The sequence below is a fragment of the Laetiporus sulphureus genome (genome assembly GCF_001632365.1).
Source record: "Laetiporus sulphureus 93-53 unplaced genomic scaffold LAESUscaffold_36, whole genome shotgun sequence".
NCBI lineage: Eukaryota > Fungi > Basidiomycota > Agaricomycetes > Polyporales > Laetiporaceae > Laetiporus > Laetiporus sulphureus.
The window spans coordinates 81,227-99,841 of record NW_024468545.1 but is presented as its reverse complement, the minus strand read 5'-3'; the positions used below and the strand labels follow the sequence as shown (position 1 = coordinate 99,841).

The window sequence follows — 18,615 nt, the reverse complement described above, 5'->3', positions numbered from 1 at the left end:
TCCATGTCCTGATGCAGGTGGTGGCGGGATTGCCGGCATGATTGATCCAGGTTTCAGAGTCGCGACAGCCTTTGCGTGAATCTTACCGCAGTTCCGCACACTAACGCAGATTCGAGGCTGTGTACTCGAGTCCGCATCTTTTGATGGCGGATGCTTGATGATTGTTCTGTTGATCCTGTAGACATGCCGTATTGGTTGATTGCTCCGATTTATGTACGTCGTCAGGCGCCAACTGGATCCCGAAACCTTGAAGCTCGAAGTCTAACGTTCGAACAGCGACATGTTGACAACTTGAACTCGATACCTCTTTCTCCTTGCTCGAGTCAGACGATTGACTTTGGACCAACTAATCAACAAGCAACGGTCCTGTAGTACTTCAGACCGGCGCCATGAGCGAGGCATGTACGATGACTTAGCAGCTTTCAAGCAATTGATCGTCCTGGTCGTTCTAGCCATCTTCCGAGAAAGCATGCCAAGCTGAAGGTCAGTAGTCCTGATTAACACCGAACGAGGAATCGGAAGACAGCTATTTCTTTGACGCAGCCTGTGAGCTTCAGGCGTGTCTCAACCGCAACACATACAGCCCCGACAAATGCGACATGTATCTGCGCAAATTGTACAAGTGTTGCCAGTCCATGTATGAACGGACCGAGGGCAAAGGAGAGTCGACAGCCTGTCCCAAGCCGAGCGTCGTCCGCAGATGGCTGAAGAACCATGGAGAGAACGTAACGTAAACTGCATGTGATCCGAGCAATGATGCATGATGTGTCGGATGACACTTGAATGAGGGGGATGAAAGACTACGAAGTACTATTTGGTGTGTTCGTTTTGTCCTTTATCTCCATCTTCCGGCTCATATTGTTACGATGAGCATTCAATGAGATGGTGTGTCGTTCGCGGCTGTCGCGGTAAAGTGCTCACGTCTCGAAAATCAATGCCAATTCCGGCTTTCGTGCTGTCCAGATGCCGAACTAGAATGCAAAGTTGACTCCGCCGTGGTATTCGGATGGTCGCGAGAACGTGGCACAATGATAAAACTTAACCTCTTCTCAGGAATCACCTTCGACAATCGTGTGATCACTCAGGCAGCTTGCATTAATATCAGATTCCCAGGTATGCTCTTCACTCCTTGCCTTGTGCTGCCACCGTGGTATCTTGAGACGCATCACCTCCAGAGTCCACAAGCGCAACGCCAAACGTGCACAGTGGTATTTTCTTGGCGGTTTCACTAGTACGCGTGCAGAACGCCAGGTAGCACATGGTTTCCTGCTGTTTTCCAAGAGAATCATGCGTGTAAAACATGGCATAAAGAGGCGACACACGCTTATGTCGCAATGCTCCTGCGCAGATCGAACAGGCGCAGGAAGTCGCCACTGGGGCCAACTTAGTCACCATCACAATGCAAACATGGCATTACATCACACACGCCTCTGTGAAGTCCCGTCGACACGCACTCGTGGGATGGTGCCGGTGAATATCTGAGCCACTCCGGTGAGTGGCAGTGACCCGGAAGAGGTGCCCCCTGCAAAACATCAAGCGGATCATGGGAGGAAAAAATAATCACTGAATCAGTTGGAATGTAAAATTTGTCGCTATAAATATGTGGGAATGCAGAATCAGGACAGCAAGCAATATTGTGAGAACGATTGAACGGACAACGATGGCGGGGAGCACGAAGTGTACGGCGCGCACACGTGATCAACGTGAAGGCAGCCACGTGTTGAGAGTCCATTGTTTCGCCCAATCGGGAACGCCAATCGCGCGTCGATCTTCGCCTATCTTCGCGCCACACTTGCCACCGAAACTCGTGTTCCTGTCTCACATCCTTTGTCCGCTACTTTCACTGAGCCAATTGACTCACCTCGCCTTTGTGCTGCTCGTCACTCGCATCGTTGAGGCGACTCTTCACCGATTAGCCCTGCGTGCCGTCGAACACGTTGCCGACATCTCGAGTCAATCGCCTACATTTTGGCCACGGTCGAACCAGATCGAATATTGCATACGCCTCGTGTTGAAGCCGTGCAGGTGGTATATAGAGGGCTCTCAGAGCTGGTAAGCCTCCCAACAATTCGACGATGTCTTCTCGAGCGAGCTCTGTTGACGATATCCTTCGTTCAGAAAGTGACGACCATCCGTTCTCCAGGTCTCACTCTCAGAGCGTTGGTCCCGCGTCTCCTCCACCAGCCTCAGATTTCGACGGTGACGATACCGATACCGCCGACATCGGTGACGACGCCTCTTCTTCTGCCAACGGTGAGCTTTTTTCTCTCTGTGTTGAGGCCTACATCTCAAGAAAGACACTGCATTAGAATCTTCGCACACTCAAGAGTCCCAAATCAGTGTCTCAGACGTCACTCGTGGAATCTCTGCGCCCTCGCTCACTCAGTCGGAGCTCACCGAGGACACAGCAGTCACCGGTCCATCTCTCGGCAGTCAAGGTCCACCGAAGACTCCTCCGCAGCCCGTCGTCCCGCTTGGGTCTCAGCCACCCACAACTCCCCGGGTGCATAAGGCATCCAGCGCGCAAATCCACTCTATTACTCCAACGACCGGAGTAGTCAACCTGCAGAAGTATCGCATGGAACTCTGTGGAGAAGTTGACCCTTTTCTGGGCATTATCGACGATGAGAAGTGGTTGTCAACCTATTCGAGCAAGGTGGATCCATCATCGGCGGCGCGCGCGAAGTTTCCGGAGTTCAGCAAGAGCAAGTTCAATGTGACGGAAGAGAATACGATGCACGCAGAATTTGTGAGTGTCTCGCCGTCACCGTGGGCGATCTTGAGAATCGCTTCTGATGATAGATCAATCAGGCCCGCGTCGCACAGGAGATACTCGACGCCGGTAGTGCTCCAGGTGGCAGAAAGAAACGTGTGCGTACGCTAGTCGTCAAAGATACCGGAAATCACCCGGACATCGAAGAGGGGAAGAAGCCTGATCTGACGTTCTATGCCAACACACCGGAGGCACGCAAGGCTTATGAATTGAGTCAAGATCAGCTGGAGGACGCGAAGGTGACTCCGGAGGAACGCCGTCAGTACTTGGGCAGAGCGGCTTGGCCTCACGCTTGCGTGTTCGTGGAGTTCAAGGCGGCTGAAAACAAGAATCCATTCGAGAAGCGGAAGGACGAATATATGCCTCGGGATACCGATGATGCGAGGAAGGCGAGAGGGCAGATGTACCAGTATGCGACGGCGATCATGAACGCTCAACCTCGCACGCACGTCTTCTTCATCAACATTTGGAGGACTCAGGCGACTCTGTTCTACGCTGATCACTCGCAATTCGTTTGCACAAAGCCCTTCAATTTCACCGGCAAGTCGAGCGCTCTGTCGACGTTCCTCTATCACCTCGGACAGATGAACCGGGAGGAACTCGGCTATGACCCTTCTGTGATTCCCGCCACGGCAGAAGATATCGCTGCAGTGAACGACGTCAGAGCTGAAATGACGACCTATCATCAGGATTGTGTTGCGGACGCATTCTTCGAGTCAGGGTGGCCTGTATACAGAGTGACGATGCCAGCGGAGCAGGCCGGGTTCAAACAACCACAGGAAGATGGCGATTTCCTCATCGGACGGCCATTGTACAAGATCTATTCGCCCACTGGCCGGGCTACGAAAGTGTATGCAGCATACAACATAAAGACCGAGAGAATGTGCACGGTGAAAGACTGCTGGCCGGAGGAATGGGAGGAGGGTGAGCACACCAAGTACGAGTGTATTCAGGAGGCGAAGGTACGGTGCACTGCAACGTGCCTGTATGGGGGCTTTGTAGGTGAGCAGAAGACGAAGACTTGCGACTGTATGAAGTGCACGCGTCCCGTCCGGAGACATTACCGCATCGTACTCAAGGAGCTTGGTCGACCACTGGATAAGTATTCCAGTTCAGGTGAATTAATTATCGCCGCCTATTGCGTGCTGAAAGGTGAGACACAAGTCATACTGTGTAGTGCATCGTGTGCCAACATTAATGATGCAGCGCACCGTGACGCGTGGAAGAAATGTGGTTTGCTACAACGGGACATGAGTCCTTACAATATGGTCTTCGATGAGGTCGATCCCCGAGACCTTGCTGAGGGTGAACGCCCAGCCATCAGAGGTCTTCTGATTGATTGGCATCTTGCCAAGTCCCAAGACGAGCTCAACAGTGGTGCGAAGCGAGTGGGACGGTCGGCAAGTCTTTTCTTCTCTCAATATTGCCCACCATCTCATATTATCATTGGGATATTCAGGGCACATGGCAGTTTATCTCTGCACGACTACTCATGAATCCGACTGCACAGAACGAAGTTTCGGATGATCTCGAGTCTGTCATTCTCATCATGGAATGGATGGCATTGAGGTTCCACGAGCATCGGTACCTCGTGCCAGTAGATTGCGAAGGTTGGCTGAAAGAACATGTCCTGAACTTCTTCGAGTTCCGCAGCTACGATCAGGGTCGCCACCATGTCGGCGGCATAGAGAAATGGCGACAGTGGACGACCGGTAGGAGGACATGGCAGCCGAGAGACACAATGTCTGTGCTTGTGAAACTACTCGATTCTCTTTTGCAGCTAGCACACAACCACTACCTGGCACTCGAAGCTAGTGCACCCCAACCAGCTCCACCAGCCAAATCAACCTTCGAGCCAGATTTCACTGGGACGCCAACCAAAGAGCTCGAATCGGACTCTGAGGATGAGGAACCCAGGCCTCAGCCTGGTCCATCTACTGTAAAGACAACTGACAAGGGCACCTTGTCTCTCGCCACGCATGCCGAGATTCTCGCAATCTTCAAGACAGCGGTGAAAAGCTTATCTAAAGGATTTGTCCGTGACAAAGTCAGCGACAAGTTCCAAGATATTGGAATGGCCACAGAAAAGTTCTCTCTGGCGGAGAATGCGAAGCAACCGAGACAGTCGAAGCAATCGAAGCAGTCGAAGAAGAAAACAACAAGTGAACAGCAGGAGAAAGGACTGCTGAGGAGGAGCCTTCGTCTTTCAGCGCAGGCGAGCGCTGCAGGAGATCAGGCAGAGGGTTCGAGCAAGCCGGTGAAACGCCGGTCAGACCAGATGGAAGGGCTGGAGGAGAAGGACGGAGCGAAGCGACAGGCAACTGGGATAACTCGAAGAGGCTCGCAGCTCCAGAACTCCGTAGCCTAGAAGTAGGTCGACTCTAGGTGGCACAAAGGTTCGGAGATGATTTTTGTATGCCTGCGTGTATATATTGCTGTGATTGAATTCGGAATGTCATGGATTATTTATTGCATGTAGCACTGCGATGATCTTTAACAACACGACTGATGTGCCATGCATGCACGCGGCGAGTATATGCAAATGCTACTACAAATAATATCGGGATGCTTCACCCTGGGCATCCTGCGCCAAAATGGTCATCCACGCCCTTGAATGGGCAGAGAGGTGTCGAGAACCCCGACATAGATAAGAATGTCGGTGATGGTTCGCGTGACACGTAGATGCACCTGGGTTGTGCATTTTGCAGTGAGATGGTTATACCATTGTGACAACAACGAAAGTACCCGTACTGTGGCGCATATATGTCAACACTTCAATGATGTTCTTTTCCACATATAGCCATTCTATTGTATAGGCCTGCGCTGCTAGGAATCAGAGGGTACAAAAGTAACATTCGGTGACGATAATCCAATATCCTCTTCTATATCCATGATCCTTGTGCGTTACACTGATAAAGGAACGACAAACTACAGCCCACCAGGCGACAGCAATCAAAAAGCGATTCACGCACTGTTCTCAGACTCACGAGCACGAGTATGAGGGTGAACACTCACAAACCTTCCTGCGCAAAAATCCGCGCTTCCTCCTCCTCCACTTCATCTGCCCACGTCTTGCGTCCTCCCTTGCCCTTCTTGTTGCCGCCCTTCGGGCCAGAGATCGCAGGCAGAGGAGGGACAGAGCCCCACGGATCCTCGTTATCGGGCTCCGGCCACAGAGACGATGTTTCGCGCTTTGCATCCCACTCGGCCTGGGGCGTCGCTGCTGCAGCCTGAGTAGGACCTTTGTTCTTCATGAGCCGAGTGGGACGGGGCGGAATGGCCTTGGGAGGCTCTTCTACAGCAATGGGAGCCTCTACGGGGGCAGCAGGAGCCTTGTTCCTCGTGAGCCGGGCGGGACGGAGTGGAATAGCCTTGGGAGCCTCCTCTGTGGCAGCTTCTCCAGCATTAGTGGAATTCGCGTTCGCACGAGTGCCCTTCCTCTCGAGACGAGCAGGGCGAGGGGGTATGACACGCTTGGGTTGGGATGGGGGCTGAGGCCGCCTGCTGGTACCTCTGGGTGGGGGAGGTGTGCAACGATCAGATATGGACTCAGAGTCGGATGCACTAAAAGGCTCGGAAGGCTCGGAAGCATCGCCATTCTTCTTGTTCGACGTGGACGCGCCGTTTGAAGCTGGCGTCGCTTTCCCCTTGTTGAGCAGCCGAGAGGGCTTGGGTGGAACGTTGGCCGCGGCTGTAGGCGGAGCGCGACCCTTGTTTGACTTCGCACGCCAGTCCGGTGCAGAAGACGAGTCTGCGGCAGGTTCCAACAATCATTGCAGTGAGCGACCGGTGCATTACGCGAACATCGCATGACGACCTACTTTTCCGACGCTGACGCTGACCCTCGCTCTTCGCCTTTTCATACGGTCGGGAGGAAGAAGTACTATCCTCATTCCCCGCTTCCTCACACTTCTTCTTCAGCTTGATCAACGGCTCGCATTCCCTACAGACCTTGAAGTACTTGAGGATATGGATCGAGCGCTCATTGGACTAACCGAGAAGCCGGCACGAAGCAGCACGGATGTTTTGAGCACAGGCAAAGTCTGCCGTGGTCAACCCACTGCCGTCCAAGCGATAAAAGTACTGTCGAGTCCCTTAAATCGGCTCGCAGTATAACAGCTTTTCAATGGCAGGGCGACGGCCAGTCGGCTTGGACCTGAGGAGACAGAATGAGACTCTAGGACGAACGCGGAGGGAAGACGTGACCGTGGCCGCCACTCGAGGGCACCGTGACGCACGCGAGCGACAGTCACGCGTTTATCACCCGTCCCGGGACGCGCGTGCGACTAGCCTTGGAGTCTAAATGGTTCGCAGCCATAATATGTAACAGCCCGTAACTCGTTCATCTCATCGAACTTTATATCCGTATCCATGTTATCCACGCAAGATGCAAGCCGTTCGAGCTGATGTGCGATTATGGCATTGAAGGTAGAACTGGTACCCTCGAATGTTCGCCAACGGACCGACCTGCTACAACACTTGAGAGCCGAACATTTCTCCAACATCCTACGTGTGCCCAGGCGCGATTGGGATCTATATATGCGCACATGTGAGGGCAAAAGTGGTGCTACTGGTAAGTGGGTCGGTTTCTGGCACGTTATCCGTCTGATGGAAGACCAGATAGCATGGCAGTGCCTTCGCGATTTACGTCGTCTTCTGTCGGTGATGCACAGTCGCAGACCCAGATGGGAGAACGTGTTGAATGCGCTGCGTCCTCTAGCTTGAGGTCATCACCAGTACGCGAACCTGTGCTGACCGACAACTCTCCTTCGCGCGTGTGCTCCACATCTCGCAACGCATCCTCCAGCCCCTTCCGGCCCTCCACGCGGCCCTCACATATCTACGGCTTGATGTCCCCCCACTCAGATGGACGCGAGAATGTGATACAATGCTTAACCTCTTCTCAGGAATCACCTTCGACAATCGTGTGATCATTCAGGCGGCTTTCGTTATTGTCAGATTCACAGGGTGTGTCCTTCACTCCTTGCCTTACGCTGCCACCGTGGGATTCATTGTATCTTGAGACGTATCACCTCCACAAGCCCAAGGCCAAACGCGCACAGTGGTATTTTCTTGGCGGTTTCATTAGTAAGCGTGCAGAATGCCAGGTAGCACATGGTTTCCTGCTGCTTTCCAAGAGAACCCGTGCGTGTAAAACATGGCATAAAGAAGCGACACACACTTGCCAGTGTGTCCTCGCAGTGCTCCAGCTCCTGCGCAGATCGAACAGGCGCAGGGAGTCGCCACTGAGACCAGATTAGCCACCATTACAAAGCGAACAAGGCATTATATCACACGTTTCTGTGGATCCCTGTCGACACGCACTCATCCGTGGTGCCGGTGAATATCTGAGCCACTCTGGTGAGTGGCAGTGACCGATGGGTTGCTTTGCCCGCAAAACATTGAGCGGATCAAAAAAGGATCAGTAAATCAGTTGGCATGCTAAATTGTCTGCTCGAAAAATTATGTATTGCAGAATCAGGACAGCAAACTTAATGCGAGAACGATGGAATGGACGACAACGATGGTGGCGGGCACAAAGTGTACGACGCGCACACGTGATCGACGTGAGCATGACCACGTGTTGCGTGTCCATTGTTTCGCCCAATCGGGCACGCCGATCGCGTTCATCCCCGCGCCAACTTTGCCACCGAAACGTTCGCGCTTGCTCGACTCACATCCTTTGTCTGCTGCTTTCACTGAGGCACTCGACTCATACGTCGAAGCTTGAAGTATCTCATGGAGCTCTGTGCTGAAGTCGACCCTTCTTTGGTTATCGTCAATGACTCGAAGTGGTTGTCGACCTACTCGAACAAGTTGGATCCATCACCGGCAGTGCGTGAGACGTTTCCGGCATTCATCGACAGCAAGTTCGATGTCAAGGAAGAGAACAAAATGCCTTCAGAATTTGTGAGTATCTCGCCGTCTCCATTGAGCGACTTCCAGGATGGCTTCTGACATAGATCAACATAGGCCCATGTTGCTAAGGAGATCCTCGATGCCGGCAGTCCTGAAGGTGGCAGAACGGGCGGTATGCCTGCGCTAGTCATAAAAGACACAGGGAGTCACCCAGAGGTTGAAGAAAAGAAGAAGCCTGATCTGATACTCTACATTGATACGCCTGAAGCACGCAAGGCTTATGAGCTGAGTCAGGATGAGCTCGACGAAGCGAAGGTGACTCTGAAGGAGCGACTTGAGTACTTGCCAAACTTGGGCAGAGCGGCTTGGCCTCACGCGTGCCTTTTTGTGGAGTTCAAGGCGGCTGATGAAGAAAATCCATTTGAGAAGCAGGAGGACGACGAGTACATGCCTCGAGATACACCTGATGCGATGGAGGCGAGAGGACAGATGTACGCGTATGCGACAGCGATCATGAACGCTCAACCTCGCACGCACGTCTTCTTCATCAACATTTGGAGGACTCAGGCAACTCTGTTCTATGCTGATCACTCGCAGTTTGTTTGCACAAAGCCCTTCAATTTCACTGGCAAGTCGAGTGCTCTGTCAACGTTCCTCTATCACCTCGGACAGATGAACCGGGAGGAACTCGGCTATGACTCTTCTGTGACGGCCGCCACGGCTGAAGATATCGCTGCAGTGAACGACGTCAAGGCTGAAATGACGCCGTATCATCAGGATTGTGTTGCGGACGCATTCTTCGAGTCAGGGTGGCCTGTATACAGAGTGACGATGCCAGCGGAGCAGGCCGGGTTCAAACAACCATGGGAAGATGGCGATTTCCTTATCGGACGGCCATTGTACAAGATCTATTCGCCCACAAGCCGGACTACGAAAGTGTATGCAGCATACAACATGACGACCGAGAGGATGTGCACGGTGAAGGACTGCTGGCCGGAGGAATGGGAGGACGGTGAGCACACGACGTACAAGTGTATCCAGGAGGCCGAGGTACGGTACACTGCAACGTGCTTGTATGGTGGCTATGTAGGCGAGCAGAAGACGAAGACCTGCGGCGATCTGGAGCACACGCGTCCCATCCGGAGACATTACCGCATCGTACTCAAGGAGCTTGCTCGACCACTGGATAGCTACGAAAGCTCGGGAGAACTGATTGTAGCGGGATGGTGCGTGTTGACAGGTGAGATGCAAGCCGTATTGTGTAGTTCATTGCGTGTTGATCTTTCGATGGCAGCACACCGCGAGGCATGGGAGAAGTGCGGCTTGCTACACCGGGACATGAGCCCTGGCAATATGGTCTTCGATGAGGTCGATCCCCGAGACCGTCCTAAGGATGAACCCCGACGCATCCAAGCTCTTCTGATTGACTGGCATCTTGCCAAGTCCAAAGACGAGCTTAAAAGTGGTGCGAAACGAGTGGGACGATCGGCAAGTCTTTTCTGCTCTCAATAATGTCCACCATCTCACACTGTCATTGGGATATTCAGGGAACATGGCAATTTATCTCCGCACGACTGCTCCGAAATCCGACTGCGCAGAACGAGGTTTCGGATGATCTCGAGTCTGTCATTCTCATCATGGAATGGATGTCATTGAGGTTCCACGACCATCAGTGCGAGATGGATCGTGTAGGCTGGCTGAAAGAACATGTCCTGAAGTTCTTCGAATTTCGTGCCTACGATTTCGGCAATCACCATGTCGGCGGCGAAGAGAAATACAAACAATGGATGTACGGTAGCAGGGACTGGCAGCCAAAAAACACAATGTCCGTGTTCGAGAATTTATTGGACTCTCTTTTGCAGCTAGCACACAACCACTACCTGGCACTCAAGGCTCGTGCACCTCAACCAGCTCCACCAGCCAAACCAACCTTCGAGTTGCATTTCACTGCGGCGCTACCCAAAAAGCTCGCTAAGAAACCCAGGCCTCAGCCAGGTCCATCTGCCACTGTGAAGACAACTGACACGGGCACCTTGTCTCTCGCCACGCATGCCGAGATTATCACAACTTTCCGCGAAGCAATGGAAAGTCTATCTAAAGGATTTGTCCGTGACAAAGTCAGCGACAAGTTCGAAAGCATCGGAATGGCAACAGAGAAGTTTTCTCTAGCGGAGAATGCCAAGCGGTCGAAGCAGTCGAAGAAGCAAGCAACAAGCGAACAGCAGGAGAAAAGACTGCGGAGGACAAGGAGCCTTCATCTTTCGGCGCAGGCGAGCACTGAAGGAGAACAGGCAGAGGGTTTGAGCAAGCCAGTCAAACGCAGGTTAGACCAGATGGAAGGGCTGGAGGAGAAGGACGGAGCGAAGCGACAGGCAACTGGGACAACTCGGAGCGGCTCGCATCTCCGCAACCCCACGACGTAGAGTAAGGTCGACTGAAGGTGGCACAAAGGTCTTCTTGACGATCATCCATGGTGTGTACGGTAAGCGGAGATGATTTTGTATGCGTGCGTGTATATATTGCTGCGGTTGGATTCGGAATGTCATGGATTATTTATTGCTTGTAGCACTGTGATGATCTTTTACAACATGTTGGCAAACATGCGATTTGGGTCTAATTCACAATACACACTTCGACGACCACGAAAGCATCTGTGTCATACCCTCAGATGATCCTATGCCGCAGGCATACGACTGACGTGCCATGCATGCACGCGAATACATGCAAGGACAACTACAGATTATATCGAGATGGTTTATCGGGATGCTTCACCCTCTTGTGCCAAATTGTCCGTCCATACCGTCGGTCCCTGGGCAGAGAGGTGTCTCAAATCCCGTCTGTGATGCACTAATGGTTCGCGTGACAATGAGCTAATGCATTTTTCAGTGAGATGGTTAGAACTGTGCGTCGCCAATCAAGACTCAAGAGCAACTACACAGAGCGTTTCGCAGACGTGGGAGCAGTGCCGCCTCTAGGATGTCCATTCTTGGGCGTCAGGTGAAAGGCGCTCGGCATGCGTAGAGTCGCCACTGGGGAGAGTCTGGGCCGAACCACGGTGTTGAAAGATGGCGAGCGCAGTGGACGAGCCTTACTATGTTCCTCCAGGGAGATGCGCCGTGCAGTACGCCCGGCCACCAGCTGGGGTGTTCCACTCGCGGAGTAGTGGGCGTGGTGGATGGAGAGGAGAAATGCGACGAGATGATTCCGAGCTCTTCGTCGTCACCGTGGTTGTCTTTTTGAGTTTGTGATGCGAAGGGTGCCATGGGAAAGTCTGATATGGTGATGAGGGAGAGAACGGGGGGAGCTTTGGGTGGATCAATCGTGGTTGATTGGGGCTGGGGACTCGGAGGAGTCCTGAAGACGACGACTGTGTTAGCAGTTGGTGACGCAGATCGGATCGGGTCACGTACAAGGCGTTGTGCGTCCGAGGACCTCCTTGACACAGACGCACCGCGATCGGGCTCTCGGCGAGCGGGTCTGAAGCGAGAGATGAAAGGTGGCCGTACCGCTGCTTTCGCGCTATTGCCCTCTGCTCCACCGTGAGAGGGAGTATCGCGTGTCCTTGTCTTCAGGGCCAACTCGTGGTGTATCCAACCCAGCTTCCCATGAGAGAAGTCCTCGAGGCAGTTTGGCTTGAGTGGGATTCCGATGGCTAGGTACGATATATCATGTGTAGAATGCATAGACGCGTCCTCTACTTGCTTTGACGGATTCGGAAGATTGACAACTTCTTGATGGGAAGGGCACTTTCCGCTCTCGGACGTTAGCAGAGTTATTTGGGACAGCGACCAAGAGGATAAGTGCTGGAGTCCGAGCTCTGCTCCTGACAGATTGTCATGCATTATATGGTCGAGGGCCCCATCCTGTGAGGACGGCTGTGATATCTGTTGGGAACGATGATGGAGTAGCGCGACGGTGAGCACGACGATCGCGGCTCCCGCTACGACCGTCGAAACTATGACGGCGACAAGCCAGTTGTTCATCACCTGCAAAGACGGTAGTCGCCCAGGTTCAGTAACCCTGGGAGTATAGAAAGCTGGCGTGCTTGCGTTACCTTGTATGTCACCCGCTCAGTCTGATGGTGGACAAGAAGAAGCAGCGTACACTCGCCTGGAGGCGGAGGAGCGCACATATATTGATTGTGCCTGCCATCAAAAAAGGCGGTGTGAGGTGGAACTTGCCATGGATCTACTTGCGACAACCTACGGCCACCGCGGCAAGAACAGCCACTTAGTCTAGGTCAAGGTAAGTGATAGAGCTGTCGCATGATTGACAAGGAGATTGAGACGTCAAATGATGTGCTCTTTCGGCCCCTGAACCACTGTGTAGCTTATGAGAGGTTGCATTGGAAAACACGAAGTCTCATGCACTCATCAACATAGTTCGAGCGGAATCGTGCAGGAGACTGGTGTCCTGTGGTCGAAACGTAGCGGCTCAGCTCCATGTCCTGATGCAGGTGGTGGCGGGATTGCCGGCATGATTGATGATCATTGATCCATGTTTCAGAGTCGCGACAGCCTTTGCGTGAATCTCACCGCAGTTCCGCACACTAACGCAGATTCGAGGCTGTGTACTCGAGTCCGCATCTTTTGATGGCGGACGCTTGATGATTGTTCTGTTGATCCTGTAGACATGCCGTATTGGTTGATTGCTCCGATTTATGTATATGTAACTACCTTCCAATGACGTCATCAGGCGCTGGCAATTGGATCCCGAAACCTTGAAGTTGAAGCTTGCTTGAAGCATGAAGCTTTGAAATTTGAAGTCTAACGTTCGAACAGCGACATATTGACAACTTGAACTCGAAACTTCTTTCCCCCTGCAGCTCGAGCCAGACGATTGACTCAATCAACCAGCCAACAAGCAACGGTCTCACAGTACTTCAGAGTCAGACCGGCGCCATGAGCGAGGCATGTACGATGACTTAGCAGCTTTCAGGCGATTGATCGTCCTGGTCATTCTAGCCATCTTCCGAGCAAGCATGCCAAGCTGAAGGTTAGTAGTCCTGATTAACACCGAACGAGGAATCGGAAGATAGCTATTTCTTTGACGCAGCCTGTGAGCTTCAGGCGTGTCTCAACCGCAACACATACAGCCCCGACAAATGCCACGAGTATCTGCGCAAATTGTACGAATGTCGCCAGTCTATGTATGAACGAACCGAGGGCAAGGGAGAGTCGACAGCCTGTCCCAAGCCGAGCGTCGTCCGCAGATGGCTGAAGAACCAGGGAGAGAACGTAATGTAAACTGCATGTTATCCGAGCAATGATGCATGATGTGTCGGATGACATCTGAATGAGGGGTAGAAGGCTACGAAGTACTATCTGGTATGTTTGTTTTGTCCGTTGTTTCCGTCTTCCGGCTCATATTGTTACGATTAGCATTGAATGAGACGGTGTGTTGTTCACGGCTGTCACTAGTGCTCACGTCTCGAAAATTAATGCCAATCCCGGCACCCGTGCTGTCCAGATGCCGGACTAGAATGTAAAGTTGACTCCGCCGTGTATTAGATGGCCGCGAGAACGTGGTACAATGATAAAACTTAACCTCTTCTCAGGTTTCACCTTCGACAATCGTGTGATCACTCAGGAAGCCTTCATTATTATCACATTCACAGGATGTGCCCTTCACTCCTTGCCTTACGCTGCCACCGTGGTATTTCGAGGCGCATCACCTCCACAAGCCCAAGGCCAAACATGCATAGTGGTATTTTCTTGGCGGTTTCATTAGAACGTGGGCAGAAGGCCAGGTAACACATGGTTTCCTGCTGTTTTCCAAGAGAACCGTGCGTGTAAAACACGGCAGGAAGAGGCGACACATGCTTGTGTCGCTTGAATGCTCCTGCGCAGATCGAAGCGCAGGAAGTCGCCACTGGGACCAACTTAGTCACCATCACAAGGCATACATGGCATTACATCACACACTTCTGTGAATTCCTGTCGACACGCACTTGTGGGATGGTGCCGGTGAATATCTGAGCCGCTCCGCTGAGTGGCAGTGACCCGGAACGGGTGCTAGTGCCTCGCTTTGCCTGCAAAACATCAAGCAGATCATGGGAAGAAAAAAATCAGTAAATCAGTTGGAATGCAAACCTTGCTGCTAGAAATATGTGGGAATGCAGGATCAGAACAGCAAGCAATGGCAGAACGATGGAACGGACAATGATGGCGGGGAGCACGAAGTGTATCGCGCGCACACGTGATCAACGTGAAGGCAGCCACGTGTTACGTGTCCATTGTTTCGCCCAATCGGGAACGCCAATCGCGCGTCGATCTCCGCGCCACACTTGCCACCGAAACTCGTGTTCGCTGTCTCACATCCTTTGTCCGCTACTTTCATTGAGCCAATTGACTCATCTCGCCTTTGTGCCGCTCGTCACTCGCATCCTTTAGGCGACTCTTCACCGATTAGCCCTGCGTGCCGTCGAACACGTTGCCGACATCTCGAGTCAATCGCCTACATTTTGGCCACGGTCAAACCGGATCGAATATTGCATACGCCTCGTGTTGAAGCCGTGCAGGTGGTATATAGAGGGCTCTCAGAGCTGGTAAGCCTCCCAACAATTCGACCATGTCTTCTCGAGCGAGCTCTGTTGACGATATCCTTCGTCCAGAAAGCGACAATCATCCGTTCTCCAGGTCTCACTCTCAGAGCGTTGGTCCCGCGTCTCCTCCACCAGCCTCAGATTTCGACGGTGACGATACCGATACCACCGATATCGGTGACGACGCCTCTTCCTCTGCCAACGGTGAGCTTTTTTCTCGCTGTGTTGAGGCCCACATCTCAAGAAAGACACTGCATTAGAATCTTCGCACACTCAAGAGTCTCAATCGAGTGTCTCAGACGTCACTCGTGGAATCTCTGCGCCCTCGCTCACTCAGTCGGAGCTCACCGAGGACACAGCAGTCACCGGTCCATCTCTCGGCAGTCAAGGTCCACCGAAGACACCTCCGCAGCCCGTCGTCCCGCTTGGGTCTCAGCCACCCACAACTCCTCGTGTGCATAAGGCATCCAGCGCGCAAGTCCACTCTATTACCCCAACGACCGGACCAGTCAACCTGCAGAAGTATCGCATGGAACTCAGTGAAGAAGTTGACCCTTTTCTGGGCATTATCAACGATGAGAAGTGGTTGTCCACCTATTCGAGCAGGGTGGATCCATCATCGGCGGTGCGCGCGAAGTTTCCGGAGTTCAGCAAGAGCAAGTTCAATGTGACGGAAGAGAATAAGATGCACGCAGAATTTGTGAGTATCTCGCCGTCACCGTGGGCGATTTTGAGAATGGCTTCTGATGATAGATCAATGTAGGCCCGCGTCGCACAGGAGATACTCGACGCCGGTAGTGCTGCAGGTGGCAGAAAGAAACGTGTGCGTACGCTAGTCGTCAAAGATACCGGAAATCATCCGGACATCGAAGAGGGGAAGAAGCCTGATCTGACGTTCTATGCCAACACACCGGAGGCACGCAAAGCTTATGAATTGAGTCAAGATCAGCTGGAGGACGCGAAGGTGACTCCGGAGGAACGCCGTCAGTACTTGGGCAGAGCGGCTTGGCCTCACGCTTGCGTGTTCGTGGAGTTCAAGGCGGCTGAAAACAAGAATCCATTCGAGAAGCGGAAGGACGAATATATGCCTCGGGATACCGATGATGCGAGGAAGGCGAGAGGACAGATGTACCAGTATGCGACGGCGATCATGAACGCTCAACCTCGCACGCACGTCTTCTTCATCAACATTTGGAGGACTCAGGCAACTCTGTTCTACGCTGATCACTCGCAATTCGTTTGCACAAAGCCCTTCAATTTCACCGGCAAGTCGAGCGCTCTGTCGACGTTCCTCTATCACCTCGGACAGATGAACCGGGAGGAACTCGGCTATGACTCTTCTGTGATTGCTGCCACGGCTGAAGATATCGCTGCAGTGAACGACGTCAGGGCTGAAATGACGCCGTATCATCAGGATTGTGTTGCGGACGCATTCTTCGAGTCAGGGTGGCCTGTATACAGAGTGACGATGCCAGCGGAGCAGGCCGGGTTCAAACAACCACGGGAAGATGGCGATTTCCTCATCGGACGGCCATTGTACAAGATCTATTCGCCCACTGGCCGGGCTACGAGAGTGTATGCAGCATACAACATAAAGACCGAGAGGATGTGCACGGTGAAGGACTGCTGGCCGGAGGAATGGGAGGACGGTGAGCACACGACGTACAAGTGTATCCAGGAGGCCGAGGTACCGTACACTGCAACGTGCCTGTACGGTGGCTATGTAGGCGAGCAGAAGACGAAGGCTTGCGACGATCTGAAGCACGGGCGTCCCGTCCGGAGACATTATCGCATCGTACTCAAGGAGCTTGGTCGACCATTGGATAAATATTCCAGTTCAGGCGAACTGATTATGGCGGGCTTTTGCGTGCTGAGAGGTGAGATGGAAGTCGCATTCTGTAGTTCATTGGTGCTAATCTTTCGATGGCAGCACACTGCGAGGCGTGGGAGAAGTGCGGCTTGCTACAACGGGACATGAGTCCTTACAATATGGTCTTCGATGAGGTCGATCCCCGAGACCTTCCTAAAAATAAGCCTCGACCCATCAGAGCTCTTCTGATTGATTGGCATCTTGCCAAGTCCAAAGATGAGCTCAACAGTGGTGCGAAGCGAGTGGGGCGGTCGGCGAGTCTTTTCTTCTCTCAATCCTGTCCACCGTCTCACACTATCATTGGGATATTCAGGGCACATGGCAGTTCATCTCTGCACGACTACTCATGAATCCGACTGCACAGAACGAGGTTTCGGATGATCTCGAGTCTGTCATTCTCATCATGGAATGGATGGCATTGAGGTTCCACGACCATCAATACCTCCTGCCAATAGAAAGCGCAGGTTGGCTGAAAGAACATGTCCTGCAGTTCTTCGAGTTCCGTGACTACGATCAGGGTCGCCGCCACGTGGGCGGCACAGGGAAATACAAACAGTGGATATCCGGTAGCAGGGACTGGCAGCCAAAAAACACAATGGATGTGTTTGTGGAATTACTCGATTCTCTCTTAAAGCTCGCACACAACCACTACCTGGCACTCAAGGCTCGTGCGCCCCAACCAGCTCCACCAGCCAAACCAACCTTCGAGCCAGATTTCACTGCGCCGCCGCTCGAAGATCCCTTATTGGATTCTGAGGACAAGAAACCCAGGCCTCAGCCTGGTCCATCTACTGTGAAGACAGCTGACGTGGGCACCTTGTCTCTCGCCACGCATGCCGAGATTCTCGCAATCTTTTTGACAGCGGTGAGAAGCCTATCTAAAGGATTTGTCCGTGACAAAGTCAGCGACAAGTTCGATGACATCGGGATGGCCACAGAAAAGTTCTCTCAGGTGGAGAACGCGAAGCAACCAAGACAGTCGAAGCAGTCGAAGCAGTCGAAGAAGAAAACAACGAGCGGACAGCAGGAGAAAGGACTGCTGAGGAGGAGCCTTCGTCTTTCGGCGCAGGCGAGCGCTGCAGGAGATCAGGCAGAGGGTTCGAGCAAGCCGGTCAAACGCCGGTCAGACCAGATGGAAGGGCTGGAGGAGAAGGATGGGGCGAAGCGACAGGCAACTGGGATAACTCGGAGAGACTCGCAGCTCCACAACTCCGTACCCTAGAATCAGGTCGACTATAGGTGGCACAAAGGTCTTCTTGACGATCAGCCATGGTGTGTACGGTAAGCGGAGATGATTTTTGTATGTGTGCGTGTATATATTGCTGTGATTGGATTCGGAATGTCATGGATTATTTATTGCTTGTAGCACTGTGATGATCTTTTAACATGTCGGCAAACATGCGATTTGTGTCTAATTCACAATACACACTTCGACGGCCATGAAAGCATTTGTGTCATACCCTCAGACGATCCTATGCCGCAGGCATACGACTGACGTGCCATGCATGCACGCGGCGAGTATATATATGCAAAGGCTACTACAAATAACATCGAGATAGTTTATCGGGA

At 52.6% G+C, this 18,615-nt stretch overlaps 10 protein-coding genes across 10 annotated transcripts; 6 read left to right on the top strand and 4 right to left on the bottom strand.

The window, feature by feature from the left end:
- Positions 1-256: 256 nt before the first annotated feature.
- Positions 257-1,024, top strand: LAESUDRAFT_728583 (uncharacterized protein). Its single transcript, XM_040909468.1, has 4 exons — positions 257-398; positions 513-817; positions 872-885; positions 964-1,024. The coding sequence occupies exons 1-2, from the start codon at positions 390-392 to the stop codon at positions 732-734; spliced, it is 231 nt and encodes a 76-aa protein (XP_040761638.1). The 5' UTR covers positions 257-389; the 3' UTR covers positions 735-817; positions 872-885; positions 964-1,024.
- Positions 1,025-1,126: 102 nt separating this feature from the next.
- LAESUDRAFT_728581 (uncharacterized protein) lies at positions 1,127-1,633 on the bottom strand (the record flags this gene model as incomplete). The annotated part of the gene is given in 5 exon segments (XM_040909467.1): positions 1,127-1,154; positions 1,183-1,395; positions 1,429-1,519; positions 1,571-1,573; positions 1,586-1,633. Coding segments are annotated over 2 exon segments (241 nt in total), but the record flags the coding sequence as incomplete, so codon positions are not given.
- Positions 1,634-2,838: 1,205 nt separating this feature from the next.
- Positions 2,839-5,246, top strand: LAESUDRAFT_728580 (uncharacterized protein; the record flags this gene model as incomplete). The annotated part of the gene is made up of 3 exons (XM_040909466.1): positions 2,839-3,925; positions 3,980-4,173; positions 4,233-5,246. Coding segments are annotated over 3 exons (2,152 nt in total), but the record flags the coding sequence as incomplete, so codon positions are not given.
- Positions 5,247-5,599: 353 nt separating this feature from the next.
- Positions 5,600-7,091, bottom strand: LAESUDRAFT_814310 (uncharacterized protein; the record flags this gene model as incomplete). The annotated part of the gene is made up of 3 exons (XM_040914569.1): positions 5,600-6,524; positions 6,595-6,763; positions 7,038-7,091. The coding sequence occupies 3 exons, from the start codon at positions 7,089-7,091 to the stop codon at positions 5,785-5,787; spliced, it is 963 nt and encodes a 320-aa protein (XP_040761635.1). The 3' UTR covers positions 5,600-5,784.
- LAESUDRAFT_317344 (uncharacterized protein) lies at positions 7,002-7,949 on the top strand. The gene is made up of 2 exons (XM_040901986.1): positions 7,002-7,346; positions 7,394-7,949. Exons 1-2 carry the CDS (start codon positions 7,190-7,192, stop codon positions 7,702-7,704), a joined length of 468 nt encoding a protein of 155 aa, XP_040761634.1. The 5' UTR covers positions 7,002-7,189; the 3' UTR covers positions 7,705-7,949.
- Positions 7,950-8,512: 563 nt separating this feature from the next.
- LAESUDRAFT_761494 (uncharacterized protein) lies at positions 8,513-11,055 on the top strand (the record flags this gene model as incomplete). Its single annotated transcript, XM_040912933.1, has 4 exons — positions 8,513-8,683; positions 8,747-9,872; positions 9,927-10,108; positions 10,180-11,055. The coding sequence occupies 4 exons, from the start codon at positions 8,513-8,515 to the stop codon at positions 11,053-11,055; spliced, it is 2,355 nt and encodes a 784-aa protein (XP_040761633.1).
- An 858-nt stretch (positions 11,056-11,913) lies between these two features.
- LAESUDRAFT_317328 (uncharacterized protein) lies at positions 11,914-12,921 on the bottom strand. The gene is made up of 4 exons (XM_040901985.1): positions 12,839-12,921; positions 12,687-12,777; positions 12,043-12,618; positions 11,914-11,986 (listed from the first exon to the last, which is right to left on the bottom strand). The coding sequence occupies exons 2-4, from the start codon at positions 12,762-12,764 to the stop codon at positions 11,948-11,950; spliced, it is 693 nt and encodes a 230-aa protein (XP_040761632.1). The 5' UTR covers positions 12,765-12,777; positions 12,839-12,921; the 3' UTR covers positions 11,914-11,947.
- A 489-nt stretch (positions 12,922-13,410) lies between these two features.
- LAESUDRAFT_728573 (uncharacterized protein) lies at positions 13,411-14,245 on the top strand. The gene is made up of 4 exons (XM_040909465.1): positions 13,411-13,542; positions 13,657-13,959; positions 14,014-14,027; positions 14,102-14,245. The coding sequence occupies exons 1-2, from the start codon at positions 13,534-13,536 to the stop codon at positions 13,876-13,878; spliced, it is 231 nt and encodes a 76-aa protein (XP_040761631.1). The 5' UTR covers positions 13,411-13,533; the 3' UTR covers positions 13,879-13,959; positions 14,014-14,027; positions 14,102-14,245.
- LAESUDRAFT_728572 (uncharacterized protein) lies at positions 14,220-14,792 on the bottom strand. The gene is made up of 3 exons (XM_040909464.1): positions 14,725-14,792; positions 14,557-14,663; positions 14,220-14,503 (listed from the first exon to the last, which is right to left on the bottom strand). Coding segments are annotated over exons 2-3 (261 nt in total). The 5' UTR covers positions 14,558-14,663; positions 14,725-14,792; the 3' UTR covers positions 14,220-14,243.
- Positions 14,793-15,966: 1,174 nt separating this feature from the next.
- On the top strand, positions 15,967-18,406 carry LAESUDRAFT_728569 (uncharacterized protein; the record flags this gene model as incomplete). Its single annotated transcript, XM_040909463.1, is given in 5 exon segments — positions 15,967-17,053; positions 17,067-17,077; positions 17,118-17,300; positions 17,360-18,298; positions 18,333-18,406. Coding segments are annotated over 4 exon segments (2,157 nt in total), but the record flags the coding sequence as incomplete, so codon positions are not given.
- Positions 18,407-18,615: the final 209 nt, after the last annotated feature.

Excerpts from the sequence above, each read along its gene's own strand:
- LAESUDRAFT_317344 (XM_040901986.1), top strand. The coding sequence starts at position 7,190 with ATGGCATTGAAGGTAGAACTGGTACCCTCGAATGTTCGCCAACGGACC. Across the intron at positions 7,347-7,393 it reads GGGCAAAAGTGGTGCTACTG|ATAGCATGGCAGTGCCTTCG; the intron begins GTAAGTGGGTCG and ends ATGGAAGACCAG.
- LAESUDRAFT_317328 (XM_040901985.1), bottom strand. The coding sequence starts at position 12,764 with ATGTGCGCTCCTCCGCCTCCAGGCGAGTGTACGCTGCTTCTTCTTGTC. Across the intron at positions 12,619-12,686 it reads CTGAGCGGGTGACATACAAG|GTGATGAACAACTGGCTTGT; the intron begins GTAACGCAAGCA and ends CCGTCTTTGCAG. Across the intron at positions 11,987-12,042 it reads CCTCGGACGCACAACGCCTT|GACTCCTCCGAGTCCCCAGC; the intron begins GTACGTGACCCG and ends CGTCGTCTTCAG.